This window comes from Podospora bellae-mahoneyi, chromosome 7 (assembly GCF_035222275.1).
Source record: "Podospora bellae-mahoneyi strain CBS 112042 chromosome 7, whole genome shotgun sequence".
Classification (NCBI taxonomy): Eukaryota; Fungi; Ascomycota; class Sordariomycetes; order Sordariales; family Podosporaceae; genus Podospora; species Podospora bellae-mahoneyi.
In genome coordinates, this window is record NC_085886.1 from 3,752,620 (window position 1) to 3,779,179 (window position 26,560).

Genomic DNA, 26,560 nt, shown 5'->3' on the forward strand with positions numbered 1-26,560 from the left:
CTGATTAAAGATCCGGACGGTGATATGTACCTTCAATCTCGCTGGGGACAACATCGTCACATTCTTCTCCAGTTCAACTACACATCACAGCGCCGATGGCATGTAGCTGCTCCGGGCCGTGTTGTAGCCGCCATGATGGTTGCCAGATGGAATTCTCCGAGATCCCCTGGGCCTGTAGGCCATCATCTTGATCCTGCCCAGAAAGGAGATCGCTGCATTGTGATTAAACCTCCTGGTTTTCACCACGCACTCGCACATCCAATTCGCTCTGGCCTTTCCCGATTCTACCGCCTACATACGGACAGCATACATCCCGGATCCCTGTGGATCATCGGGTGGCGCGGAGGTCAGATGTTGTCACCTCGACCCGTACCCAACTGGCTTTCGTCAGTATTCACGGGCCGTCGGAGTCTTGGAGTAAATCGTAACCATGTTGCTATGTCAAATTGCGGGTATAGGGACACGAAGGCACCATACGTACCACCAAGCAATGATGCGACACCCCCCGTAGTCGAAAAGGCTACACACAGCAAGAAGTCCTCATCTTCTCCACGATCTTCAACAGTTGACATCACCCAGGCACTGACGGAGAACGGCTCTGACAAGCTTCTAGAAGTTATCAGACAAATAATAGACATCAATATATCAGATGAAGGCCGAGCCCTCGTTCTGCATAAAGGGTTCATGTCAGATCAGATTCGCAGTTTTGTTCAGACCAGCCCATGATCATCATAACAGCACTTGTCAGTGTCCAGACCCTAGGTCGGCAACTCCCAGTGGACGGATGGGATGGACATCTCCATGTCCTGATGCCAATACCCGTTTGTTGTTGCGTGTGCGTCAAAACCCGGTCCCTGCCCGGGGTGCAATGTGCACGGACACTATCCCGTCCAGCTCAAAGAAGAATGGAAACCGCCTAGCTACTTCGACGAACTGTGTAGGCTTTACTTGTGTACTCAGTCGAGGATTGAACTTTCAAACCCCCCATTTAATACTATCTTGGACCTGTTTGAACTTTAGACATTGTTGTTCCTCACATGACACACCCAAGAAGCCAACAAACCACACCCTCTCCCACTCGGACGAGGCTTTCCAGATCTGTGCCAAGACACATGCATGTGGAGGAGGTGCGGGTCTCGCTAATCGTGTCAAAACCGCCAGGAACGGGGGACCCCTGTCTACTCACCTGAGACTTCACTCCCAAGAAAACACACAGACCACACTTTTTTTTCCCTTCCTGATGGACCCGCCCCCTCCCTTACCCTAACCATCTGCAGAGCCGCGCGCCCTGACCTCAAACTCACGATGATCTGAACTGGAACTTTTGTTGTTTCAGCCGATGTCTCCCCGCATACACCACTCTTTCGCACGTCGATGCGCCCGTTCTCATCGGAAGATGGGCTGAATCAAATTTTGGGGCTGTTGAGATGGCAGGTCGACTTGGATATGGGATGAACAATAGCTTTCGCATCGGACGAAGTGACGAACCAGCTGGCGCACACCAACCCGGGAGAGATATCGCTTCTAGAATGTTATGCCCCTTAGCACAAAGCAAAACCTTGGATGCATAACTCTGCTCCTAAGCAGTCACCTCTTTCTTACGGCAGCGAGCTGGCCAGATCTCCCGTCTCCTTACTTGCCTTGCTGCCAACGACGTGATCTCACTATATTGCGCAGCCTGGTCAATGAGCCCAACTCCGTCTCTGAAATATCGGGAAAGGAAGACCAGCTCCGAATTCGTCACTGGATCAAAATTTCTGGATATCTCGACGGTGATTTACCTGCCCATTAGGTGTATAAACACGCCCTCTCCTCATGATTTAGCCTTTTGGCCTATGAGAAACGAGCAAAGACGTCGGTAGACTCCAAGGGCACGGATTGTTTGCCCGTATCGACCTGAAGTTTCTCACTACGGCAGCAGCAAAACCTCGAGTTTGACCTGGTTTTTTACGTCCTCGCTGTTTGATGCATGCTGTGGGTAATTTCTCATGTTTATTCTCGCTTGGGATATCCATTAGAGACACTGAGGGCAAGGTCAGCTGTGCGGTGCCCTATGTAATAACGACTGGCCTGATTTGCATTCTAACCTAAGCATAGTCGAGTTATAGAGTAAGATGAGAACCAGAACCTGGTATTACTGCGGAAGTTGTCCAAGTAACCCCCGAGTAAACAGGTCCCGTCAGGACAGCGCTTCTAAGCCCGAAATGCGCTGTATGTTGGGTCCTGGAGCCTACAAACGTGTGTGACTGTTCTGGTTATATCCTGTCCTTAATGTAAAAATGGGTGTAGAGGCTGGCTAAACATACGTGAAGGCACCAAGGCAAAGTTGTGAGTGAAAGAACCTGGAAGAACACGGAAGCAGAAGATCTGAGAAATGGACTTCAAAAACGCTGTAAAGTCAAGACCTGGAGAGAACCGCTCTCCTACCCGGCAGATATACCTATCTGCGTAGTTGGACAGTCCTCGGGGCAGGTGCGTAAGCCACTGCCCTTATTCCTTTAGTAAATAGAGAAAATCCTGGGCAATTGCTCCAAGTTATCTTCTCCCCGGACTTACCAGTTTCATCTTCAGGATGGAGACGAATGGTGTGAATTGAACATTGCCCAGTCAATTTTGGAGTTGTACTTGAAAGCCAGGTAACTTGCTACCCACCTGGATGCTCCTTATTTGACCAAAGGTATACGTTTAGAATCATGGAAAGTAGATCATAGGTATCAAGGAATTCCTTAGACAGCAATCCTGCTGTATGAGCTGAGAATTCCATTCTAAAATCAGCAAGGCTTTCGATGGATGGCAGCTTGAGTGAGTGTTCTGACAAGGAAAAAACACAACGTTTCTTCATTCAACTGCATTTTACCCACCATAGGTACAGTCGACACCGTTGTGGAGAGTGGCGCTCATACCACCAACCAAAAAGGGGAACCGGTGCCGGTGCAATGACATCACACGAGATGGCCGGGCTGTTGCGGAACCGGTCGCTACCTAGGTACGGGGCGTAACATGGGATGGTTTTGATGCGGAAAAGAAATATCTCACAAAGGGGGAACTGTCCAATTGCTTGGAGTTCGAACTAGGGAAAATGATGCGATATGTTCCTATTATGTGCAGACAACAGAAGACCAAAGGAGCCCCCAGTTCTTGCAGTTGATCGTTATGTACTTAGAGAAATGGGAAGGCGAGGATAAGGTACCTGGCCTTGATCTGGAGGGGAGATAAGGATAAGATAAGCAATGTAGGCAAATCTAGATCGAAAAGAGTAACTTATGCAATGTACAGGTACATAGTTTACTCATGGTTTACCATCGACAAGGAACTGGGTTTGAAACTAGCATTCGACCTTTGATTGCAATAGTCATCCCGCATTTGACGTTCACTAATGTCTTGGAACAAACCTCATGCCTACATGTCGAGCACCGAAAGCTACTCCCGAGGCAGCTACGAGTCTTGATCCATTAGCCTCGCACAGCCAGCGTCGTTGGCCCAAGTCCGTGCTCGCAAAGCTCCCGCGAGTTAGCTCGCACGGTGGAGACCGCCAGAGCCATGTATACTTGGTACTCGTCCAGGTGACTTCACGGCTTGTGAGATATTTACGCCGGAAAGAAGTCAATTCCAGAGAAGCTTTCATGGCGACCGAACAAAGGGCTGGAAGAACGATCTCAAGGTCGACTGTTTGATCCCTCGGCATCGCCCAGTTCGAAGCACATCCGCCAGCTGCTCTCCCAAAGCAGAAAGAGGGAACAAATGCATGTATACTTCCCTTCCCCGCTCCCCGGCCCAACCCCCAACAACCTGGTCCTTCACCCCCAGGACATGCGAGATACTTGCAGCCAAAGTACACAGCAGAACACACCACTTGTTGACCGTTTCCCATCAATCCTTGGGAGCGATAGCCGACCTCGACCCCCACTGCGTCACCTCAGTTGTACATACGTAGCTACATACATGCACTGTTGAAGAAGATACATCTCGCCATTGCTATCACCATCGCTTTTGTCATCGCCATCAGCAGCCGTATCGTAGAAATCAAAACAAAACACGGAGAATAAAAAAAAAAGAAGAGAAGGCTCACTGCTGCTCGCGTCAGTATTACGCGCACATGCAAAGCCTCCCTCTCCTCTTCCAGGGATTCCGTGATTGCTTGATTGATACCGGCTTGTATCGCTTGGCGCCATCCAATCCTCGCGCCAGGAATTTGACAAGCAACACGCAGACCGACACACCAAAAGCTACACTAGCGCCACCACTCACTCCCTGGGCTGGCTGCCCGTGGGCCGGCTCCGTCTCTGCCTCCGTCCATCCATCCATTATCGAGAGAGGGAGAGATCAAAATTCTTGACATCTCGTTTCCATTGCACTTGCACCGCCTTTGCCCTCGGGTCAATCAAGCTCACGCCTCGAGAGTCACGACATCAGTCAGCGGACACCGCTTGGCCCGGGACCGAGGTCATTTCTGATTGGCTGACAGCTGGCTGTTGTGCCGCCATTCATTTGAAAGTGGCGGGCCGTCAAGCACCACCACCGGGCCGAGAAGCGAGAGGCAGCGAATGACAGCGAATGACAGCGAATGACAGCGATTGGCAACAGCCGGCCAAGCCGCAAAAGACTTTTTTCTTTTCCAGTGATGCACTGATGGCGGATGGCACAGAAGAAACCTGATCAGATCAGTCAGTGATTCCATCCCTCTCCACTCTTCTCTGCTCTAAGCTCTCCACCGCAGCACACACGCACACACGCAGCAGCCCCAGCCCCCCCTCCTCCGAAGTTTCCACCCAGTCGAGGTACTTCTGGCCGCATGTCTTTTAGCTGCGTCCCAAGTCATTGAGAGCTGGTCACTTTCGGTCACCCCCTCGAGTACATTTTCCCATCTCCCAAAAAGACACAGAGCAGCCGCCGACAAATCCACATTTACCACCGTTGGTTTTATGCAGAAAGGGACACTAATTTTTCTGTCACTACTATTGCTACTGTCACGACACACTGTCCGGCGAGCGAGCTTCCTCTTACTCCTACTAGCCCGTAAGTACCTACTTTCTCTCTTTTCTGTCAAGCAGCCCTTGGAGGGGGGTTGCGCGTCAATTGTCTCGTTTTGGCCGAGTCCCCCGGGGGGCATCTCTGTTTTCTGCTCGCGACAAAAAAGATTCGACGCGTGCTGCTGCAGAACCAGAGACGCCACCATCCTGGTCTTGTTTTTTTTTTGTTTTGTTCTTTTTTTCTATTCCTTTTTCTTGGTGCTGCCGGTGCTTTGCTTGCTTGCTTTGCTCTACCTTGCCTTGCTCTACCTTGCCTTGCCTTGCCTTGCCTGGGGGGAGGGGGTATCTGCGCGCCTTGAAATTGCCTGAAGAATGGGTTGCGGCGGTACAGCAGCAGCCGAACTCTTGGTCGCCACGCTCTGAAAAATTATGACGGCGGGGAAAAAAAGAGCCTGGGGAAACAAGAACACCAGCTCGGGGACCGGCCTTCTTTTCATCTCATCTCCATCTGTTTATCTGTCTGCCTGTCTGTCCGTCTGTCTGTCTGTTTATTCTTTCCAGCGACTCATGTAGTCGGGTTGGGCAAAGTAAAAGTATAACTGACCTTTTTTTGGCGCATCTTTTTAGACCATGCACCAGTGGACGATTACACCGAATCTCCCCCCCGGGTCGGAGTACCTCTACTCCAACTCCACCAACCACCCGAATGAGCTCCAGCAGTGAGTACCTCGTCTCCTTGTACCTTTTCGTATCTGGGCTCTCCGCCCTCTTTCTCCCCCTCTCTCCTCCTACTCTCCCTTCCCTTGCCCCCCCCCTCCAGACGCCAGCACCTCAGCCATTTCAAAAAGGCGTCTGCACAAAGGTTCCCATCAAGCCCCCTCTCCGCCCATTTATGTACCTCAAGTACTCCCTCCCTAGGCTTTGACCTGCAACCATGGGAGCAAAGTAGAGTACAGGGAACACCCGACCCATCGCCGACCCTACCTACCCAGGCGCAAAGCTGAGGAGGCTGTCAAAAAAAGTTGACGAGGCCAAAACATTCATCCACACACCGCGCTCGCACGCGCATACACACACATACACACACACACTCACACTATACACATTCACACACACATACTCCGTACCCATACACATCCACACACGCCGACGTCTTGCTCCTCCTCTGTCTTTCTTGGCCTCGATCTCCGTGCTCATCCTGCTCCTCCGCCCAACCTTCCCCCGCCCGGGTCCGCGCGTCGTCGCCGTCGCTCTGTCGTCGTGGTTCAACCTGGTGCTTCTGGCCCGGGCTGTTCCCGACACAGCTCCTCCGTTCGTCTGTAATGAAGAAGCGGACGGCAAACGACGTTCAGTCATGGCGTCCACCACAGCAGACGGCGATGCCTACGCTGCAACACCAGCAACCGTTGCAGCAGCAGCAGCCGCAGCCGCCAAACGCGTTCGCTAATCATGCCCCCTGGTATAGCCCGTCTCATTATCCTCCTCAGCAGCCCGACATGACTCGGCGCGACCAGCAGCAGCAACAGCAGCAGCAGCAGCAGCAGCAACAACAACAGCAGCAGTTGGACTTTCGGGGATATGCTCAGCCACCACAGCAGGCCGCCCAACAACAACAGCATGCTGCCCATCAGCAGCACCCTCAACATCCGCAACAACACCATGCTGCTCCGCCGGTCCAGCAGTCCATGGGCCATGCTCAACAGCCGCAGGCTCCACCTCCCCAGCAGCAGACCCCCACCCCGGCCCCTGCGCCGGCTCCGTCGAGACGGAAGCGGCCCCAGACCGGCGGTCACCCCCCGGCCCATCCTCCGCCGCACGCGCCCCAGCTCAGTGCTCAGCATGCTCAGCACCCACAACATGCTGTCCAGCACACTCAGCACCCGCATGCCCCACAGCATATTGCTCAACACCCTCAACACCCTCAGCACACTCAACAACATCCCCAACAGCATGCTCAGCAGCATGTTCAGCAGCAACATGTTCAGCAGCAGCATGCTCAGCAACAGCATGCCCAACAGCATGCCCAACAACATGCTCAGCAGCATACTCCTCAGCATCAACACGCTTCGGTGCCTCCCCCGCAACAGCAGCAGGTTCCTCAGCAAGCTCCTCACGCGGCACCTCAGCCCCAACAGGTCCCCGTTCAACAGCAACACCCACAGCATGTGCAGCATCCGGGCCACCCGCAGCATCAGCAGCAGCAGCAGCAGCCCCCGCAGGTCCAGCAGCAGCAACCGCCAGCTCCCGTACCAGCTCCCACTCCGGTTGCTGCTCCCGCTGCGGTCCAAGGACCAACGGCTCAGGTGAAGGCTCCGCCCCCAGACGATGTGACACCTGCTCCGCCCCCACCTCCGGCAAAGAAGAGCCGGACAAACACACCGTGGACGCCGGCGGAGGAGCTTCGGCTGAAGCAGATGCGTGATGCCGGTAACAGTTGGGCAGAAATTGCCAAGGTGCGTTGCTGCAATGACAGTGTCGTGACTTGCGGGCCTGGCTAACCTGGTGTGTATCTAGACCTTTCCCGCCCGCACAGAGGGTAGTGTGAAGAAGCATTGGTATAAGGATATGCACTATGCTGAATTTGCAGAGGATGAGGTTAGTGGACCGTCAGACAGTTTTGTGGACACGCCGAATAGGGACTAACATGTCTTCCTACACAGTCCGCGGCGTTGATGAGTGCCATCAAGGAGTACGAAAACAACAAATGGAAGGTCATTGGGCAGAAGGTTGGCAAGCCGGCCAAGGCCTGTGAACAATACGCAAAGGAGCATTTCCCAGGTGCGAAATCTTTTTAGATGGGATGAAAAACAACCGATGACTAACCGTTTGCTCAGAGCTGTTTGCGAACCAAAAGAGATGATGGATTTGCCGGCTTCTTTTTCCTAATACGACCGCTCAAATCGCTACAAGAAGCAAGGCACCCAGCCGCCTTTGATACCCGGTGGGATTCTGCAGGCCTGGTGGAGGCTTTTTTTTATGCGAGTCTGTTGCATAAAGCAGCGCCATGCGTTTGTTATTCTGTGGATATATATCTCTTTTGACACGTGAGACCGGTGGTCCTTTCCCCGAATACTGCACATTTTCAGGAAAGGCGCCTGGCGTGGAACACACAAAATTCGACTTTGGCCCTGGGCATTTTAATCGGCGCTGCGTTTCCCGACACGCGTTTCAGTCTTTTTTTTTCCTGTTTGGTTAGGAAATGGGGGCCCACTGGGCACATCGATGCTTTATTGCCTTCAACTTGCAGCTATATTCCCCTGGGATGTTTTTCTCGCGTCAGTAGCGTTTTTTTTTACAACGACGGATTTGCTCTGGATCGGGCCTGGCAGGGATTTTCGCATTGTTGAGTGTGTGTCTAATGATGGCGACATGGGCCCGTTCTCTTTCCCTCCGGCAAGGAGGAGGGAATGGAGGGAACACGAATACAGATTCTTCAGCCTCGCCTTGTTCGACTCGTGTGTTGGATGTGTCTTGGTTTTGACAGAACCCGGGCTGTTTATCTCCTCGCGGTAGGCATCTTGGTTTGCTCCGCCATGACCTTATTAAGCAGATCGAACTATTCAAGTAAAGGGTTGGCAAATGCCTTGTCGAGATCTTCTCAGCTTGTGACGATCAAGGGATGCTACTGATGGAGATGCTCGGGGTACATCACCCATCCCACGCAAGCCGATGGAGAACACATATCTCATCTTGACCATGTGAACTAGGCAGACCAGACTGCTGTGTCAATGATCAATCATGTATGTAAAAATTCAGATATTTAGTTGACCTCTCGGCTTCCCGTCCATACCCGGCCCGACTGTCTTCTCCAACGTGGCCGGCCTTGGACAAAGCTTTGTGCGACCAGACGTCGAAACTTGTCGTGCAGCCGGCTGCAGCTGCCACAGCTGCACGTCAGATTATACCAGACGCAGCCAACGGCGATCGGCAGGCCTTTTTTCTGATCAACAAGACAAGAATGCTTCGTACTGTTCGCCTCATATGACCCTCACGAGCGCGCCAGAATCTTCTTCCTGCCTGATTTGGGGTTTGCCTATGAAACAGATCAAATGCACAGTCCCTCGTTGTTTCACGGGGATAACCAGTGCCGGGAGGGCAACACGGCAGATGTTCGCTTGTGGTGGTGACACGGCGCATTGATTTGTAGATTGGTGCAGGTGAGGATGGATGTGAGTAAGAAAAAAAACCTATACGAGAAACACATGTTGAGAACGGCGAGGTCGGAACCTGGACAGAAACAGAATGCGTGAGTGAATGCGAAGCTGTTTGGTGTGGTGGTTTGTGGCGTCATTCTGGAAAGGGCAGGAAGGCCAAAAGCGAGGAGGTGGAGCTCCAAAACTGCCCCGGCAATCTGGGGAAAGGCGACCAGGCCTTGCTTGGCGCTGCCTGCCTGCCCCTCTTGGAACTTTCAAGACCAAGGTTTGCGCTACATTCATCCGCTTGGTGGAAGCAATCGGTGATTAGCAGGAGGCTGTCGGAGAACATTGGAAGAAAATAGCTTCGATAGCACAACAGGAACAAGCCAACTGGGGATCCGGGACACAAGAAAGTGTCAACGGTAGGCGCCACCATCACGAGCAGCAGTTCGTGAGGAGAAGCCATCGGCTGCAGGTCTCAGAAGGGGTTTGTGGGTCAGGGTAATGCTAGCGCAGCTTTTATTGCCCTCCTCCAGAACAGCGTCTGTGAGTGGGCGAGAGCCTGCAAATGGCCCCGTGCCGCAACCAGAAAATGTCCCCACACCCTCGTGATCCTGGACAGGAGAGCGAGAGAGACAGAGACGAGGGCCGGCGGAGCAGGAAGCGAAGAGAGGAGAACTAAAATAGACCCCTGCTGCTTTGCCAGCCTGACCTGACCCTCTCTTACGATTTCCTCTCTCTCCTCCCGTCTTCCTCAACCTTTCAAACCCACCGCCGAAGTGCATCCCTCGTTTTGTTCTCTTTCCACTGGGGCTCTCTTCATGCTCGGCTGAAGACCCCAAGCCAATCGCTTCCCACCCATCCCTCACGTTCGCTACCTACCCAGTTGCCTACCTAATTGATCACCCCAAAGACGCGTTTCCCCTGATCGATTCGAACTATTCTGTCAAGAACCCAACGTCGAGTCTGTCGAATCCTCCGTCTACCTCCTCTCTCTACCCGCCAATCGCTTCACCACCACCCCATTCGAGACATTACTCGCTCACTCTCCCGAGGGAACGGTCCATCGTCTCGCTAGCACTCCATTTTGCCGGGTTGCGCATTCCACTGATCCCAGCATCGCACCACTTGTTCACACAAACCGGGCCACCGAAGAGGAACCGAACCGTTTTCGGTCTCCTTTTCTCTTACCTCGACGACATCTGCTCTCTACATCCTACCACATCTCTTTGCGACCGAGACCCTCGCGTCGCTTTCCGAACCTCCCGATTTTTTCGAGAACAATACCAAAAACGAAAAAACCAAAAAAAAAACAAGAACTACAAACCATGCTCCGATCTTTGTTGCCGTTGGGCGTGGCCCTTCTCGGCGCAACCAGCGTTTTGGCTGTCGATCCTCCATCCTGCAGTCTGGACAAGAAGTGCCCCGAGGAAGCACCCTGCTGCTCTCGTAAGTCAAAACATCCCAAGCTGTGCGCCTAGTTTGAAGCTTTTTTGGTTCCTGGTTGGCGGCCCGCTCCGCCTGTTCGTTTTGTTTGTTCAGCGTTGGGGACGGCGCTGTCAGGGTTCCCAAGGTTTCACTGCCGCAGCCTAGATCCAGCCCAAGCGTGACAAAGGCACTGACGTCGGAAACTTGCATCGCAGAATACAACCAATGCGGCGTTGGCGCATTCTGTCTCGGCGGCTGCGACCCCCGCATGTCCTTCTCCCTCGACTCCTGCGTCCCTGCGCCAGTATGCAAGGACAAAACCTACAAGATGGACTCGCTCGACCGGTACAAGCACATCAGCGAATACCTTGGCGACTCTAGCAAGGTGGACTGGGTTGGCCAAGGAGAGCCCCTCTTGTACAACGGCCATACCCTGTTGACCATGCCTCCCAAGTCGGTCGGCACTGTGCTGGCCACCACGACCTACATGTGGTATGGCAATGTCAAGGCCAGGATCAAGAGCTCTCGGGGCGCTGGTGTTGTTACCGCCTTCATCCTGTTTGGTGATGTCAAGGACGAAATTGACTTTGAGTGGGTTGGTGTCGATCTGAACACGGTTCAGACCAACTACTACTTCCAGGGTATTACAGATTGTGAGTGCATACTCTCTGGAGTCCAAACCTTTTGCCCAGTAGAGACTAACCATACTCCCCCCACCCCCCCCTTTATTTAGACGGCAATACCGGTAACTTGACTGTGGATGATTCGTACAACAAATTCCACGACTATGAGATCCAATGGACCCCAGACGAAATTCGGTGGCTTGTCGATGGAAAGGTTGGCCGTGTCAAGAAGAGATCCGAGACTTGGAACGCCAAGACTCAGCAGTGGAATTTCCCCCAGACGCCATCCCGTGTTCAGATCTCCATCTGGCCCGGTGGTCTCGAGACCAACGCCAAGGGCACCATTGATTGGGCTGGTGGAAAGATCGACTGGAACTCGGATGAGATCAAGAAGTATGGCTACTACTTTGCCACCTTCGGAGAGATCAAGGTCGAGTGCTGGAAGACGGACAAGGCCCCGGGCACCAACAAGGGTGTCTCTTACTACTACAATGACATCAAGGCTACCAACAACACCGTCGTCGACAGCAACAAGCCTACCATTCTCAAGAGCTTCCTCGGCACGGGGACAAACATGAACAAGGGTGAAACCACTCAGTCCGGCAGCGCCTCCCAGACTTCCGCTATTCACGCTATTCCTGGCGGTGGTGTTGTCGGGTCCGGAAACGCCCCCGGCGTTAACAATGGCGGCTCCAGCTCTGGCGGTCCCGACTCGGGCTCCAACTCCGGTGGTGGTGCTGCTGCCAACCCTAGCTGCAGCTCCGATGGCTTTGTGCAAAACTGCGGTCAGGCTGCCACTGACGGTGACAGCAATGGCAACAACAGCAACAATGGCGTTCGCGGAGCCGAAAGGCTGGGCGCCAGCGCCTTTGCTGTCATCATTGGTATTGCCGGTCTCCTCTTCCTTTGAAAAAACAGCAACCGGAGTCTTCTCACCATTTTCTCTCGCATGTTCGGCGAAAAGTGAGCGCTTATATGATGTTTTGTTTTGACTCTTCTCCCCACGCGCGGCTGCTGACCACAACTTAATATTTTGCTACACCTTCTTTGTGTTTACTTGATACCATGCCGGTATATATACGGCTTTTTATTTTTTTTTTTTGGCTTCATTTTATGCAGCATCACGCTCGGGAGTTTAGCGGCATTTCATCGGCGGCTTGTGATAATTACTTGTCAAGATTTGGTACTTCTCTGTTTCGTATGTATACCTCACACAAGCAAGCAAGCAAGCAAGCAAGCAAGCAAGCAATGGTATTGTATGAGAGGAGAGGTTGGATTTTTAGGAGGCGGCATGTCATTTTGGATGCTGTTATGTCTTGTTGGGTGTATATACACTGGTGTTCTATAGGAGTAAAAGTTGAGTGAGAATTGAGAGTATGTGAACTGAGATTTTTGTCTGCGGCTTTTGACTGATAAGCTCGTGACTATACTACGTGTCTGGTACAGGCTCCTGATGTTGTTTTCATCGAACTCGACAGTGATTTGGCACACGAACTATTACACCTGTTTGTCCTTCTGTCCCCCAACAGCCCGAATACTCTCCGCGGCTCTCAGATACCCCCTTTCCCGATGCAGCCTCTCCAAATACTCGCCCACCCGCGGGTACTCGTGTCCCACAGTGTTATCTTGCCCGCCTTGCCATCACCGGCAGAGACCATCACCTTGCCCACCCCGTCCCTGGCAGTGGCCAAGTTGAAGCTAAGCAGGATATCCACCGCGGTCAGGAACCCCCCCGCAGAGATACCTCTCACCTTCATCGCCAGCAGCAGAAGGGGAGTGGCGAGCATTCCTTCCAAAAAGGCGAGATGCTTCTCCGCAGTGGGGCACGACAAACGCCTTGTAGATCTTGTCGGCGACGAACCCGGTGATGGGGCGGAGGAAGAAGGGGATTTTGTTGCTGCCAAAGACTGTCTTGCTTTCCCCGTCAGCATCTCAAAGAGAAAATGGATGGTTGGTTGGTAGGTGAAAAACATACCGGCCAAGATCACCCCGACCACCAACGTCAGCGCGAAGCTCCCCTCTGCATAGTGAAGCAGATGTTGGTACCTCTTCCCCCCCCTTCTCTATCTCCTCTCCTATCTTTCCTTCCCTCCCCTCAACCCATCTCATCGGGATCAATGTTTTTCTTCCACTTTTGGGGGGGAAGTGATCGCAGAGATACTCAACGATGAAGCCGCTCTCTGCCAGGACGACAGGTTCCCGGTGCGGTAACGAGATTGTCAGGATGGGTGATGTCCCTAGGGGGTAGACCTTTTCCAGCTCGCCGGGGGCGAGGCCGCTGGGGGTGCGGTGGAAGGGTCTGACGGTGTAGGTTAGGTCGAGCTCCTCGAGGAGCCAGACGACGCGCTGGGCTCGGTAGTCGTTGAGCCTACCTGGGGGGAGGGGGGGGTGGTGTTTAAGTTGTGTAGGTGATGAGGGTTAGGGTTATTTAGGGATCGTTGACAAGGGGATGTCAGGGGATATCAACAGGAACAAAACATCTCAACACGTGGTGAGCGCGATAGCCTCAAGCAAGCTCGCCACGCCACGTGGGTTCAACAACGGCTTTGGGACCAGATGCGCGGGAAATGGGCTGCGGTAGTGCCCGTGAGAAATGCATGATACCCAAGACTAGTTTAGACATACCAGTAGAGCGTTATCTTTGGTTTATTGGACGGCGATAATGTGCTCGTAGATTGGGGTGGGTCTTGGGGATTTGGTGATGTCATGTTTGTATGAAGACACAACCGTTGCTCCGACCAATCTGTGCCTCCACGTGAAGCGTTGTCTGGTTGGGAGGGTGGTTATCGGTTTCCGATGGTGTTGAGACTGCGCTGGCCGCCAAGAGAAAGAGCGAAGAGGCTAACAGTTTAGACTTGTTTGAGGAACGGTCTTGGTGTCGGGCAGTTTATCCGCTTGGTGTTCTTGTTACATGATGGTATTTTTCAAGCAAGGCTCCATGGGACAAAGACGGATCAACACCCGTGTGGCTCTCCACACCAGAAGCGTCCCGACCTGGCGCGGCTGAAATTATTGGTCTGGACGGTTTAGTGGTCTTTTGACACCGCCGGCCGGCTCTTTGGCCCGTGGTTGTAGCGTAGCTGACGCCACGTCTACCAGGTACACTATGTAATCGCTTTCTCGTGATTCGGACCGTATTGAGACGCCAATACTAACGGCGCATTTTCTGGTCGAACGGAAGCAACATGAACGTTCGAGGGTTAGGCGACCCTAACCCTCCACTTGCCAACTTTTAAGCTGGCACAACATCCAACGTCGCGCACTGCTGGGTGAACCCGGTCGACGATTTGGGCAGCATGACCTGAGCGGGCGAAATTGGTGTTGTATTTGGGCATCCTCTCAAGGTCTTGAAGATCGAAAGGCCAGCGTGATGGACCGCGTGATGATGGGCGAGGCCCTGCGAAGACATGCAACCCTCCGTTTACGGTGCTGTGGGAATCAGCTAGCGAGTCTAGGCGGCGGGGGTACCTGAGGGTTGCTTGATAGGGCTGGACCAATCAAGCCAACCGGTGTTCCAGCGCAGCGTCCAGCGGGGGGGGCCGTTGTGGGTACCGATCGATGCGCCCGGGTCCAGGTCCGCGATCCGCCTGCGCCGCTGAGTTGCATCCATCGCCCAGACCTCTGGAGCTCTGGCTGGCCTGCCTACTGCCCGCCCTCAAGGTACCGTTCCCGAGCGAGGGGGAAGCTGTCGGAGCTGGAGGAGGAGGTATAACTGGCGGGGGGCTCCTCCTCTGGTCTTGCCTGTGCCTCTCTTTTCTGCTGTTCTTATGATTCAACATCTCTCCCAGCTGGCGGGCTGCACACACACATTCGTTCTTGTTTACTCTAGCTTCGTCGCCACCTCAAGTCAACAAACCCCTGACCCTTGAGAGTGTCAGCTGTTCAATCACACCCAAACAACACACCCAACCACCATAGAGTCAACAACATGACTGCAAAACACAGCAACCGACCCAAAACAAACCTCCTCACCACACCCGGTGAAATCCGCAACCAGATCTACTCCTACCTCCTCCCCACCCACGAGACAATCGTCATTGCCTCGCAGCGAAAAGACAGCTTTTCGTCGTCGTCGTCGTCGTCCTCCCAACAACACTACATTGGCAAATCCCTCCGCCGCGACCTCTCGACCCTCTTTCTTACAAGCAAGCAAATCCACCTCGAAGCCTCCACCTTCTTTTACAGCAACAACACGTTCGTCCTACCGGGGGACGCCACCTCCTTACCACACCAGGCGCAAGCCAACCTGCTACTGCGCTGGTTCCTCGACCGGATCGGCGAGAGAAACTGCTCCAACTTGAGAAGGTTAGGGATCCCGTTCCCGCTGGAGGGTGGTCTGGGCCAGCTCCAGCTAGGGGATGGGTGCGAGCAACCGATTGAGGAGGAGGAAGGGGCCAAGAGGAGGAGGTTCATCTCTGGCTTGGTGAGGAGGTGCCCCAACCTGGAGGAGCTAGAGGTTGATCTAGGGAGAGGTGACACGCCTAGCCTGGCGGGGACGGCGCCGGTGCCGAGCAAGATGGAGATGGCGGGGTCGGTGGAGAGGCTGCTGAGGCAGTCGTGGGCGGGGCTCAAGGCGGTGAGGGTGTATTGGGGCGACCAGGTTATTTACAAGCGGCGGAGGCGGCAGGCGAGGAGTCTGGAGTATGGTATGCCGCCTGAGAAGGTGCCGATGGGGGAGGAGTGGGTGGTGGTGAATATGAGGGATGACGAGGAGGATCAGGCTCGGTATCGGGAAAGGTATTATGAGCGTCGGGAGTGGAGGCTGGAAGATGCCGTCCATGACTTTTACTCTCCTTACTCGAGCATCAATCTCCGGTCGTCTTTTGCTCTGGAGAGGTACAGGGTCGCTGCGAGAGCTGCCGAAGCTGCCCCGTCGAGGGACTGGTTGAGCAGCCAGCATCCCAAGATCGAGTTCGCCAAGGCGTTTCTCAAGTCCCCCTCGCGCGCAATGAGCGAGAGAAACGAGGAGAAGGAGTGGTGGAGGATTCGAAGGAAGATGGCGAGGGAGTACACTGTTTCCTATTGCTGCACCATGGCTGGAGGGAGCAGCTATCGGACCAGGAGCAAGCGGAAGAGGACTACAACCTGGTTGAGGAACACATTAGCACGACTCTAGTCGCGGTTTCTAGGCGAGGGATTTTGATTCTGCATATTTCCTTTTGTTTTTTTTTTTTTTGTTTTTTTTTTTTGTTTCAGTTGTTTCTTTGGTTGCGTGATACCATTTACTTGGCTTGGATTGGGTTTTGAGTGTCGGTTTATGGGTTATTTGTTTGATGATGATACCAGGTTTGATGCCTGAAGGCAGCTTGGTGTTTGGATTATGCCTTGCAAACATATTTCCTCTAGATGATACCTTGTTTGAACGGGCAATTTGGCTCGGATACAGTTGACGTTATTTTTATTTTTTTCAAGTTTGTCCCTTGATTACTTGCCACAACACGTAACCCGCTTCATAGGATACTTCCAGCCCGATACTCATGACAGTGGCCTAAACAGCCTCCTCGGCAGACTTCAACAACTTCCTCGCCCTATCCTTTGCAATATCACACATTGCCTATTTACCCCTAGTTAGCGCACGCATCACTCACTCACATCAACCCTCAGACCGAGAAACTCACCTGTATCCCTTCCTTCTCCTCCTCCCTAATATCCCCCCTCTTGATCCTCCGCTCCATATCCTCCATAATCACCCCCCTCCCCCGCCCGTTCACAAAAACGACATACCTCAACCCCGGAAAAGTCTTTTCGTACTCCTCGTTCAGCTCGGCCAGTCTCCGCGCCTCGTTTTCATCCCCTCCCCTGAGTTGCTTTTGCTCATTCTTGCTCTGCTCGCTCAACTCCTCGTCCTCTTGCTTCACCTTTGGTGCGCCCAATCTGGGGTGGCTGCCCAGGACGTGATGCAGCTTCTTTTTCGCCTCGGAGTCGTTCTGGACTTGGGAGGCAATGGTGAGCAGCTGGCCTCGGAGGGTGTCGATTAGCTCGTCGTAGGAGGCGAAGGAGCAGGTGCGGATGGTGGGGAGGGCGAGGGAATGGAGTTCGGAAGTTGGTTCGAAGAGGAGGTCGAGGGTGGAGGTGAGGGTTGTGTCTGGGAGGGTGGGGAGGGAGGAGATGGCGGGTAGGAAGGGGGTTGCGGTGGGGTTGAGGGGGGACATGGTTTTGGGTAGGTAGTTGGTGAACCCACGGTGAGAGAGAGGGATGGAATGTTGTGAGCGAGAGAGTGATGAATTATGAGTTTGAACAACGGGATGAAACCTGACACAAAAGCGTAGCGTGTTGTCTTTATCTACCTGCAGATTTACACAAGAGGTTTGATATGATCCAAGGTGCGGTTGTGGAGAATGCGCGGGGGGGTGTATGGGTCGGGTGTCAGCCCCGCCCGCAGCTCGCCGAGAAGTACAAGTGGCGTCGGAGCTCGGATGACGAACCAGCGGACCGGAGCGGTGGCTGGTCGGCTGGGTCCTCCTCTCGGTTGATGAGATCTGGCAGCTCCGACCGGAGTCCCCTGGCTTCACCGTAAAGTTTGGTCTGCTTTTAGAGACCTCCGGCCTCTCCTGATATGGTCTGTCTTTACCTATGTTTAAACAGAGACTCGAAGACACACCACGCAGCATCATCGAAAGAACAGCTCAGCTCGGCAACCCAATTGGGTCCACTTCCTCCGATTCCGCTCTCGGCCGGCGCCGTGCGAGGCTGCCGGCCGGTCAAAGTTCTGTCTGTTTGTATCGATAGGTATATTCGCCTTTTCTCAACCCCTCTCCAACAACAACAACAACAACAACAACAACAGCGAAACATGATGCATAGTTTTCGCGAACCGGCAAATGCGTCTTTCAAACAGCGATATATAAAAACAAAAAGCAATTGTGCCGCCCAACCATTCATCCCAACCAACCAAAAAAAAAGACAGGATGCCGCCACAAATATGCCACCCCAACCTGACCAGCCAACCCTACTAATTCCACCCACCCGGACTCGCCTGTCCTGTTCTGTCCAGAGTCTTTTGGTGTCGTGGCTGCCAGTGCCGTCTGTAGGTATGAAATGCAACTAATTAAATGCCCAGTTTCGGCAATATGCCGTGTGTTAGCACCTAGCGTTCCACGGAATCCCGTCCAAGTCGTCCATGTAATCCTCAAACTGCTCGGCAGGACCTTCTTCATCAGACTCGTCGCCCTCACCCCCGCCTCCGAAGATCAGCCCGAAATCGGCATAGACCTCTTCAGGCTCGTCACCATACCGGCTCTCATGCACCGATGTGGGAAACGCCACGCTGTCGTCGTCGAGGTCCTCAATGTCATCCAACGGCAGAGCCGGCCGGGTGACTCTCAGTTCTGGTGAGCGGAGGGGCCGTAACTTCGGACTGGGAATTCGCAGTCTTGTTGGCGATGCTCCGCTGGCTGTTGGCCCGAGTGGTGGTGACCTGCTCGGTGGCGATGATGGTGTTATCGCCGGTTTTGGGGTGCAGGAGGACGGTTGCGGGGAGATGGAAATCACCGGCGTAGTTGCCCCAGTCGATGATGGGTGCAGGGCCCTCATCAAGGCGAAACTAGCCCCTTCTACACCTGGCTGCTGCTGCTGCTGTGAAGCGGGATGTGTAGCTTGCGTCTCTGGCCCGTGGCTCCCTCGACCGCCTCGAGACATGCCCTCGGTTGCCATTCGTAACCGACACCGGTTGAAGACGGCTTGCCGCCGCAAGAAAGAATCCGGGCTGACCTGTGGCGGTAGGGGCTGTGGTTGAAGCTTTCTGGTTGCCATGATGGCGGCAAGTTTGAGAAAGCGTTTGTCACCCGAAGCGACGACTTCTCGGTTGAGAATGTGCGTGGCCGGGAGGGAGAAAGGCGCTGAAAGCCGTGAGGTGACAAACTGTCGCAATAGTCGCCGCTTTTTGCAGCTCATGGTGGCTGTGTTGTAACCGTCCACATCCGAGTCTGGTCGTCGACGCTTCAGATTCGGCCGGGGACGAATGGGTAAGTTGTTGGGCGCAAAGGTGAACTTGACCCCCTCCTCCGCGTGATAACCAAACCGGTCCAGGGAATGACGGGGTCCTGGTAATGACGGGATATCCACATCATCCTCGGCCTTGTTGACGGTGACGGGAGTTGGGGGGGAAATGATGGTAGCGGGTGGAGAGGGTTCCTGGAGAACATGAATGCTGGATGACCTGGACGATGTGGGCTTCTCGGTCAGTTCCAGAAACCGACCATCTGCTTTGCTGGTCCTCGCTGAAAGCTCGCATAGGTCGTTCAAGGCCGGTAGGGCGGCTGCTCGCAAGAGGGCGGCACCCAGGCCGACACGTTCATTCTGCTGAAAACGAGAATCTCGAAAGTGCCATGGTCCGTACTGTTCAAACGAACTCTGACTGATGGGCTCGAGCTGAACCCCCATCGCCACGCAACGGATGATAGTTCCCAACCGGTTAACCCTCCTATGCTGGGCGTTGTGTTAGCAACGCATGATCGTTTGGTGGCTGATGTGTGAACCTCCCCCAGGTTTCGTGGTTCGGCAGTCTCCGCGGGAATACCAGACTGGCGGGATGGGGGAGAGCAGGGGGAGGGGAGGGCAGAGAGGGAGGAGGGAGGAGCGGGATGGGTGCGGCAAGGAGCTGTGTGTCTATTTATTTGATGGCATCCAGTCAGGCGGTGCTGGGTGGAGAACACGGAGATCTGGTTCCAGGGCGCTTCTGGAGGTGTGAGTGGTGTGTGTGGGAATTCGGTAGGGTTTAATAAAAGCCTGGGAAGACGACGCTAGGGAAGCCTTAGCCAGAGGCACGGTAACACGACATGGGGTCCATGGCCGAAATTCTGGGGAGACGAGGGGGGAACTTTTCTGGGGTTACGCAGTAGTGCCGGGAAGCTGGCGCTGAGTGGTCAGTTGTCTCGTCTGTGGCGGAGGGGGTCTGTCAGCAGCATCACTGACCTAGATGGGGAGCGTATGGAGTATCAGGTCAGGTCAGGCCAGGCCAGGTAGGTAGCGGACATGAAGTGGAAGCCCGACCGGATAGATGATGAAGGTCTCGTCCTGGATTCCAGATGTCTGCCGAGAGTGACAGATTCAAGACAATGAGAGAGACAATCTCTCGGTGACAGGTTGGCTCTATGTAGTGTGTGCTGCGGAGAGGTGTTGTCTGTGACCAGTCACGGAGTTTTAATGGCGTAATAAAAAAGAAGCTCTGGTACACCGAATATAATTCAGGTCGGTCTGCTGAGTTCTGCTGTTCTCTGAAATCCCTGTCTGTTGGACCAGCCCCTCTTTTGCTGCACGGCCAGATCTTTTCCCCGGAATTCGGCCTAAACCGTCCATGGCTGGCGACTGGCGGGCCATGATGCACCCTGTCGATATCACAGTCGGCCATTGGCTTTCCCTTCAGCTCATTTTTTCGAAGGTCACGCGTCACATCCAAACTTCTCCCAAAAATGCCGCCGGCACAAGCAGCCAGAGACGAGGGAATGCAACAGCGGTTGGGAGAGGCAGGCAAACCCCTCCTTTGCTGGCTGGTAGTTCTTTTTTCTATTCTTTCTTTCTTTTTCCACCCCTTTTCCCCTTGCTCCGTAGTTTTCCTCAGACCTGAAACTCATCAAACACCTCATCATCATCATCATTATCATCATTATTATCATTATTATCATTATCATCATCATCATTTCCCTCTGGAGATGACAAGGAGGAGGACACCAGAAGATATCCGTCGTGGCGTGTTGTTTTAGTGTACATACCTAAATTTATAGTCTTCTCTCCACTGCGGGCACCATGGTGCCAATCTGGGGTAGGAAGTGCAACTTGTGGACAGTGACAGGCTCAGGGGTTGGACCAGGCCATACAGCAGGGAAGCTCACGCGCAAGAAAAGAAGGACTGGGGAGGGGTTCGATGAGTGTTCCCTCTCGTTCTTGGCGCTCGAAAGGTTTCATCGTAATTTTGATGATTACCACCACGCAGTGAATTCCGCCCCATCTTGGAAAACCGAAGCTGCCCGGTTGCACCCGCTGCCTGTTGTCATCCATCCATCCTCATCAATGTTGAGCCTCACAGTTTGCTTGCCTCATTAGGTATGACCATCATGGCCGTGCTTTTCTCGTGCGAGTTTCGTCGAGGGTTCATCATCTCGCGCCACTTTCTACTGACCTTGCCTGCTTACTAGTGTCAGTAATCGTCAATGTTTCTTTCTCCAATATCATGCCATCGTCAAAGTCAACGAGTGCCAAGGGTTACTATTGTGTGTTAGTAAGGGTAGCAGGCCCCGTATTCATGTACAATTTTCACGCCTTCCTGTATAGGAAGCTGGTTCGTTACTGCGTATGTAAGCTTCACAGGTAGAAGCCTCAGTCCCCTCGCGCCCGCTTTCTAGAACGACCCCGACCCCGTTGGACCTCAGTCTACAACGCAAATGGCGGCGTCGCCGTGTCCCTGCAGCCCCAGTTACAACGAGGTAAAGAGCGGTTCTTCCACAGCTCCAGTCACCAACTCCAACCAAAAGAACTCGACGACAAGGCAAGGTAGACCAGTCCGCCACACCTGAGACTGTAGCAACTTGACGTCGACCTGAATCCAGACCTCCTCATTTATTTCCACCACCGACCAAACCATGGCCTTTTCTGGTCCATTTCGTCCATACTGCAGCCCGCAACTTTGGTAGAGGGGGACGGCTCTCCCACGGGATTGGATCTGGCCAAACCCAGGGTGGCACACCTGCTGTCCTGCGTATGTAGGCGCACATCCCCGCCGTTGGGAGATCATTTGGGGGGATTCTTTTCCTAGAAAGGAAAACCTTTCGAGAAGGAAATGGGACGGTTCTTGGATGGGGGTCAAGAAGAGGCTTTGAAGAACCTTGACTTGACACAGGTTGGTTTGGAACCGAGCTCCGGTGTGGCGCTTTCTGGAGTGCGTTCACCGCCAGGAGATGGACACATCCATCTTATTTCCTCCCGACCAAGCGATTCGACACTTGCTTTAGCCATGGCTGTCTTGGTGCTCCTCGTGCGGTTCGATGAGGGTCAGAATTCGAGGTTTCTGGTCGGGGAGGTCGCTCAAAGCGAGTTAGCGCTGCGGAGTCGTTGATCAATAGAAGGTATTGGAGGCGGGATCCAAGTGGGATATCATGGCCGTTCCAGTTTGTATCATTCGACAAGACGCGCGCAGAATTGAATTGAGGGCCAAATATCAGATGTTTCGACCCCCAAAGGTCGTCTGGAAGTGGAAGAGTTGGAACCGTGGGGGTCACTCCACACTTCACCCCCACCCATCACTTGAAAGGTTCCCCAGATTTTGGGCCCTAAGCCTAAAGTAGACAACCCCTCATTGCACTTATTTGTGGGGGAACAAGCGAGTTCCCCAACCAAACTAGACTTGTCATCACAACCCATCACCATCACACACCACCATTTGCGCCATCGCCGTCGTCAGCATCTTCTCTCTTTTTTGTCCAAATGGGGATCTTCTATGTATCGTCCGGAAGGCTCCGAAGAGGAGGATGCATCGATCGGGTCTCAAGTCCGAACCGGATGCGATCTGTCACCTCGGTGGTCACCCCGGTCGTACCTGGTAGTTGCCCAGATGACGGACGTCGAATTGCTGAATCTCGGATTCAACCCGAGCGCTGACGTTTGAATGAAGCTGTCTCACGGCGGACTTTGTGCCAAACTCAAGTTCATCGCACTCATCATGGTTCTGATGATGGTGCAACAGGGCCACAAAGCACCGGAGGGAACACCAAGATCATCACGTGGAAGGGTATGCCTCGGCTGGGTTTCAAGTTCTAGGAACCCCAAAGCCGAAGTGGATCGCCCCGCCCTGGGGGACGACGTTCCCGTTGAGCTGAGCGCCTCACTCAACGGACGGCTCTGGCAGGAAGGCTCTCGGCCGGGTTTGGGATAACTGAATCCGGGCCTACGCCATGCTTGAAATTGTGATCATGCATCCCATTTGTTGAGAGGATTAACAGCTTGCACTTTTCAATACCGGAACAACAACATACATACAGACACTGCCGATCTGCAAACACAGGGTTTTGTGATACTGTGGCTGAACAATTCTCTTAACTTGATTGTCTTCACACTTGCGTTATCTTATACACCATTTATACACCATTTAGCTGTAATCAATGAGTGTAAGCATGACTCCCAAGGTTGGCGGCGACGAGGACAAGCGGCTGTCTTTTCAGGAACAATTGGAGCTCGTCAAGTTGCCTCGTGAAGGCCAAGCCCACCGATACATCTCGACTCGATCAGCATATCTCCCAGGTTCAGACTTTGCAAAGGGAAAAGAGCTGCCCAGTTTCCACACTGCGGCGTTTGGTGGTCATGTGTACGCTCAGGCAGGCCTGGCCGCCTATAGAGCGTGGAGAGAAACCGAAAAGGAGAAGGGGGTTCCGGAACATGCGAGGTTGGATATCCACGTATGCACTCCCCAAATACTATGTTCTAGGGACTCACTAACATGAGGTAAAGACAATAAACGGTTACTTTACCCGCATCGGCCTTGCCAGCAGACCCTTCATTTACACGGCCTCTCCCGTTACCGCGTCCCGCACCTTCAGCACCGTTTCCGTGACTGCCACTCAGCCATCTGTTCCCAGCAACTCACCCTCTGAAGATCACTACCCTGCCGAAGACGCCTCGCTGCCACAGTACCCGCCAGCCTTTACCGCGCTGCTGTCATTCAAGCTCCCAGAGCCAGACTGGGATGGCACAGTCTCTGAGCAGGAGGCGCCGCCCCAGGAGCGCTTCGCTTCTATCTTGTCATCCCGCAAGCCAGAAGAGTGGCCACCCGCCCCGCCGGTGGACATCACCGGCGTGGTGGAGATTGTCGGGGACGACCAGGTCGGGACGTTCCCGATTGCGGAGATGAAGAAGGTGGATATGAAGGAGTATAACGAGGGGAAGCCGGTTCATGAGAGACGGGAGCTGCTGTTGTACCGGTTGTTGAAGCCGCTACCGGACGATGAGGATGGGAAGAGCGGGTATGATGCCAATGCTCATGTGTTGGTGCACGCTTTTGTGGCGGATAGGAATGGGCTGCTGATGGCTGGGAATCACATCGGGCTGGGATATAGTCTGGGAAGGGCTGCTAGTCTGAGTTATCATTTTGTGATGCACATGGAGGCCAAGGCTGCGGTGATGAGGGAGGAGGATGGGTGGTGGATTCAAGAGGTTTGGTTTCCGAGGGCGGGGAGGGGAAGGGGGATCGTTGAAAGTAAGATTTGGAGCCCGAGTGGTGTGCACGTTGCGACGGAGTATCAGGATGGACTGATCCAGGGGTTTGGCGGAAAGCTATTGAAGGAGAAGGAGGTTTCTGGGCAGGAGGCAAAGCTGTGATACTAAGAAATCATTATGTAGAATTCTTTAGATGGTTTAAATCTTGATGGTTTATTCATAGGTTGTTTTTTCCCTGCTTTGAACAGGGTTAGGGTGATAACGGTTCGAAGCTATAACCCTGGAGCTTGGGGAAGCTTTCTCTTCCTGTGCTTGATGGCGCAACAAGCTTTTTAACTACAAACAAAGAGTGAATCGAAGTCAACCTGGGATGCTAGAGCTGCCCAACCCATTCATGAACTAGAAAACTGCACACTGATCTCAAATTTCTCGGTCCTCGTCGTCGTCGTCGTCGGTTATGTCATGGCTCGTCAACGTCATTGGCACGTGACGCTTCACCTGACTGCGCTAGCCCAAATCCAGCCAACAAGCTCTGGCTTTTGCAGTTGCAACTGCTCCAATCCTTGGCTTGGCTGGAGCCGCGGAAGCCAGCTGTGGCTAGCTCAGCAAATCAGACCATCTCCAAACACAACTCCTCTCTTCAATTGAGCCACACCCAAGAACCACACAACCTTCACCCTCAACCACACATCACCAACCCCCGAAAACCGACACCATGCTCCTGCAGCGCTCCGCCCTCGCGATCGCCCGCCGGGCTGCCGTCGCCCCGGCTGTCCGCCGTTCCCTGGCCACCTCCGCCGTGCGCCGTAAGTTTTTTGTTCAGTCCCTCTCTCTACCGATCCGAAATACCGAAAAAAACCGGGCCGAGCTTTTGGTAGAAATCTCGCGCATTGAATGGGAGGATAAGCTGCTAAAGACGCCACCATGCTGTTATACTGGATTCAACGACATCTGCGAGACCGACGACGACTACACACAGGCACGAATAATGGAATAATGGATGGGGGCTGATTCGGGATTTTTACTGCAGGTGACGCCGTTCCTGATACCAAGATCAAGGGCATCAAGGGTAGGTCAACCCCTCTCCCCATAACACATGACGGCCAAAAAGAGTAGGAGGAGGGACACACTTTGCGTCATTTGGGATCATAGGAAACCCCTGACGTCAGGTATTATTGAGTTCTTGAGGCAACCCAGTTGAACTTTGAACTCGCAAAGAGAGCTTCACATGGGCATGGGTGGTGGGGGAAAAGGAGCCATGACATCTCTGTGTGGTAGCGGGGCAAATGGAATAAATGGCTGGAGGAAAACAGCAAGGCTGACACAGAATCGCGACACACACAGAGGTCAAGACTGTTGACGACCTTTTCGGCCCCGGTGCCCCCGCCGGCACCGTCCCTACCGATGTCGAGCAGTCGACTGGTCTCGAGCGTCTCGAAATTCTCGGCAAGATGGAGAGCGTTGACGTCTTCGACATGCGCCCTCTTGATGCCTCGCGCCTCGGCACACTTTCCAATCCCATTCTCGTCCGCTCCGCCGGCGAGGAGCAGTTCGCCGGTTGCACTGGTGTCCCCGCTGACTCCCACAACGTCATCTGGCTCGGTGTAGGTCCCCCCCTTTCAGCTGCAGTCAGGGGGTTAGAAAGAGCAACAAGACTGATATGGATATCACACAGATGACCCGTGAGCGCCCCGTTGAGCGGTGCCCCGAGTGCGGCAGCGTCTACAAGATGGAGTACGTCGGTCCCCAGGAGGATCACCACCACGATCACGGTCACGGCCACGGCTGGAAGGAGCCCAAGACCATGGCCGACTACGTCAAGCCTGAGTACTGGTAATCGATGACGTCGATAGACACGCCGTGGAACGAAGGCCCGTTTGGCCCGGGGGAGCTATTGTTGATAGATAAGAATAGAGGAGGGAGCCTCGGACTTTCCAGGATCACACATGACGGAACGCATAATACACATATGCCCAAGGCGAATCAGGAGTGACTGGGAGGTTCAGGAGGGCGTGTAGTATATCCGTCACAGGCAGACGGGTTGTATAGATTCCTTTCTATGTCTCTGCAACATTGGGTCTGCCTTGTGATGATGCTGCTCCTACGATGGCCAGTCGGCCCAAGCGTGTGGTACAAAATGGTGGCAAGTTATACGGTCCAGGCAAACCGCGCCAATGCTGGGTTGAAGGTTCCTATCCTGGAGCCTCGATGCGCCGGTGAGCAGTGTTCTCCCGTGCTCTTCCAGAACTGTCGATTCCCT

At 53.7% G+C, this 26,560-nt stretch overlaps 8 protein-coding genes across 8 annotated transcripts; 5 read left to right on the plus strand and 3 right to left on the minus strand.

The window, feature by feature from the left end:
- Window positions 1–3,688: 3,688 nt before the first annotated feature.
- On the plus strand, window positions 3,689–8,745 carry QC761_700640 (uncharacterized protein). The gene is made up of 7 exons (XM_062881653.1): window positions 3,689–3,747; window positions 3,891–4,668; window positions 6,436–6,832; window positions 7,280–7,423; window positions 7,485–7,565; window positions 7,631–7,748; window positions 7,805–8,745. The coding sequence occupies exons 2-7, from the start codon at window positions 4,637–4,639 to the stop codon at window positions 7,828–7,830; spliced, it is 798 nt and encodes a 265-aa protein (XP_062728892.1). The 5' UTR covers window positions 3,689–3,747; window positions 3,891–4,636; the 3' UTR covers window positions 7,831–8,745.
- A 200-nt stretch (window positions 8,746–8,945) lies between these two features.
- Window positions 8,946–12,605, plus strand: UTR2 (putative glycosidase CRH2). The gene is made up of 3 exons (XM_062881652.1): window positions 8,946–10,555; window positions 10,750–11,187; window positions 11,268–12,605. Exons 1-3 carry the CDS (start codon window positions 10,435–10,437, stop codon window positions 12,065–12,067), a joined length of 1,359 nt encoding a protein of 452 aa, XP_062728893.1. The 5' UTR covers window positions 8,946–10,434; the 3' UTR covers window positions 12,068–12,605.
- On the minus strand, window positions 12,606–14,582 carry GTT1 (bifunctional glutathione transferase/peroxidase). Its single transcript, XM_062881651.1, has 4 exons — window positions 13,783–14,582; window positions 13,351–13,525; window positions 13,133–13,196; window positions 12,606–13,068 (listed from the first exon to the last, which is right to left on the minus strand). Exons 1-4 carry the CDS (start codon window positions 13,863–13,865, stop codon window positions 12,911–12,913), a joined length of 480 nt encoding a protein of 159 aa, XP_062728894.1. The 5' UTR covers window positions 13,866–14,582; the 3' UTR covers window positions 12,606–12,910.
- A 503-nt stretch (window positions 14,583–15,085) lies between these two features.
- On the plus strand, window positions 15,086–16,273 carry QC761_700610 (uncharacterized protein; the record flags this gene model as incomplete). The annotated part of the gene is made up of 1 exon (XM_062881650.1): window positions 15,086–16,273. The coding sequence occupies one exon, from the start codon at window positions 15,086–15,088 to the stop codon at window positions 16,271–16,273; it is 1,188 nt and encodes a 395-aa protein (XP_062728895.1).
- A 372-nt stretch (window positions 16,274–16,645) lies between these two features.
- QC761_700600 (uncharacterized protein) lies at window positions 16,646–17,309 on the minus strand (the record flags this gene model as incomplete). Its single annotated transcript, XM_062881649.1, has 2 exons — window positions 16,646–16,711; window positions 16,776–17,309. The coding sequence occupies 2 exons, from the start codon at window positions 17,307–17,309 to the stop codon at window positions 16,646–16,648; spliced, it is 600 nt and encodes a 199-aa protein (XP_062728896.1).
- Window positions 17,310–18,237: 928 nt separating this feature from the next.
- On the minus strand, window positions 18,238–19,539 carry QC761_700590 (uncharacterized protein; the record flags this gene model as incomplete). The annotated part of the gene is made up of 1 exon (XM_062881648.1): window positions 18,238–19,539. The coding sequence occupies one exon, from the start codon at window positions 19,537–19,539 to the stop codon at window positions 18,238–18,240; it is 1,302 nt and encodes a 433-aa protein (XP_062728897.1).
- A 2,959-nt stretch (window positions 19,540–22,498) lies between these two features.
- QC761_700580 (uncharacterized protein) lies at window positions 22,499–24,578 on the plus strand. Its single transcript, XM_062881647.1, has 2 exons — window positions 22,499–23,543; window positions 23,596–24,578. The coding sequence occupies exons 1-2, from the start codon at window positions 23,250–23,252 to the stop codon at window positions 24,460–24,462; spliced, it is 1,161 nt and encodes a 386-aa protein (XP_062728898.1). The 5' UTR covers window positions 22,499–23,249; the 3' UTR covers window positions 24,463–24,578.
- Window positions 24,579–24,636: 58 nt separating this feature from the next.
- COX4 (Cytochrome c oxidase subunit 4) lies at window positions 24,637–26,137 on the plus strand (the record flags this gene model as incomplete). Its single annotated transcript, XM_062881646.1, has 4 exons — window positions 24,637–25,106; window positions 25,331–25,369; window positions 25,645–25,904; window positions 25,976–26,137. Exons 1-4 carry the CDS (start codon window positions 25,016–25,018, stop codon window positions 26,135–26,137), a joined length of 552 nt encoding a protein of 183 aa, XP_062728899.1. The 5' UTR covers window positions 24,637–25,015.
- Between the last annotated feature and the right edge of the window lie 423 nt (window positions 26,138–26,560).

Bases quoted from the DNA above. Each gene is read 5' to 3' on its own strand.
- GTT1 (XM_062881651.1), bottom strand. From the start codon at position 13,865: ATGACATCACCAAATCCCCAAGACCCACCCCAATCTACGAGCACATTA. The intron at 13,526-13,782 runs GTATGTCTAAAC...CCCCCCAGGTAG, and splicing joins CCAAAGATAACGCTCTACTG to GCTCAACGACTACCGAGCCC. The intron at 13,069-13,132 runs GTATGTTTTTCA...GGGGAAAGCAAG, and splicing joins GGTCGGGGTGATCTTGGCCG to ACAGTCTTTGGCAGCAACAA.
- UTR2 (XM_062881652.1), top strand. From the start codon at position 10,435: ATGCTCCGATCTTTGTTGCCGTTGGGCGTGGCCCTTCTCGGCGCAACC. The intron at 10,556-10,749 runs GTAAGTCAAAAC...CTTGCATCGCAG, and splicing joins GGAAGCACCCTGCTGCTCTC to AATACAACCAATGCGGCGTT. The intron at 11,188-11,267 runs GTGAGTGCATAC...CCCTTTATTTAG, and splicing joins CTTCCAGGGTATTACAGATT to ACGGCAATACCGGTAACTTG.
- QC761_700640 (XM_062881653.1), top strand. From the start codon at position 4,637: ATGGCACAGAAGAAACCTGATCAGATCAGTCA. The intron at 7,424-7,484 runs GTGCGTTGCTGC...GTGTGTATCTAG, and splicing joins GTTGGGCAGAAATTGCCAAG to ACCTTTCCCGCCCGCACAGA. The intron at 7,749-7,804 runs GTGCGAAATCTT...CCGTTTGCTCAG, and splicing joins CGCAAAGGAGCATTTCCCAG to AGCTGTTTGCGAACCAAAAG.
- QC761_700580 (XM_062881647.1), top strand. From the start codon at position 23,250: ATGAGTGTAAGCATGACTCCCAAGGTTGGCGGCGACGAGGACAAGCGG. The intron at 23,544-23,595 runs GTATGCACTCCC...CATGAGGTAAAG, and splicing joins ATGCGAGGTTGGATATCCAC to ACAATAAACGGTTACTTTAC.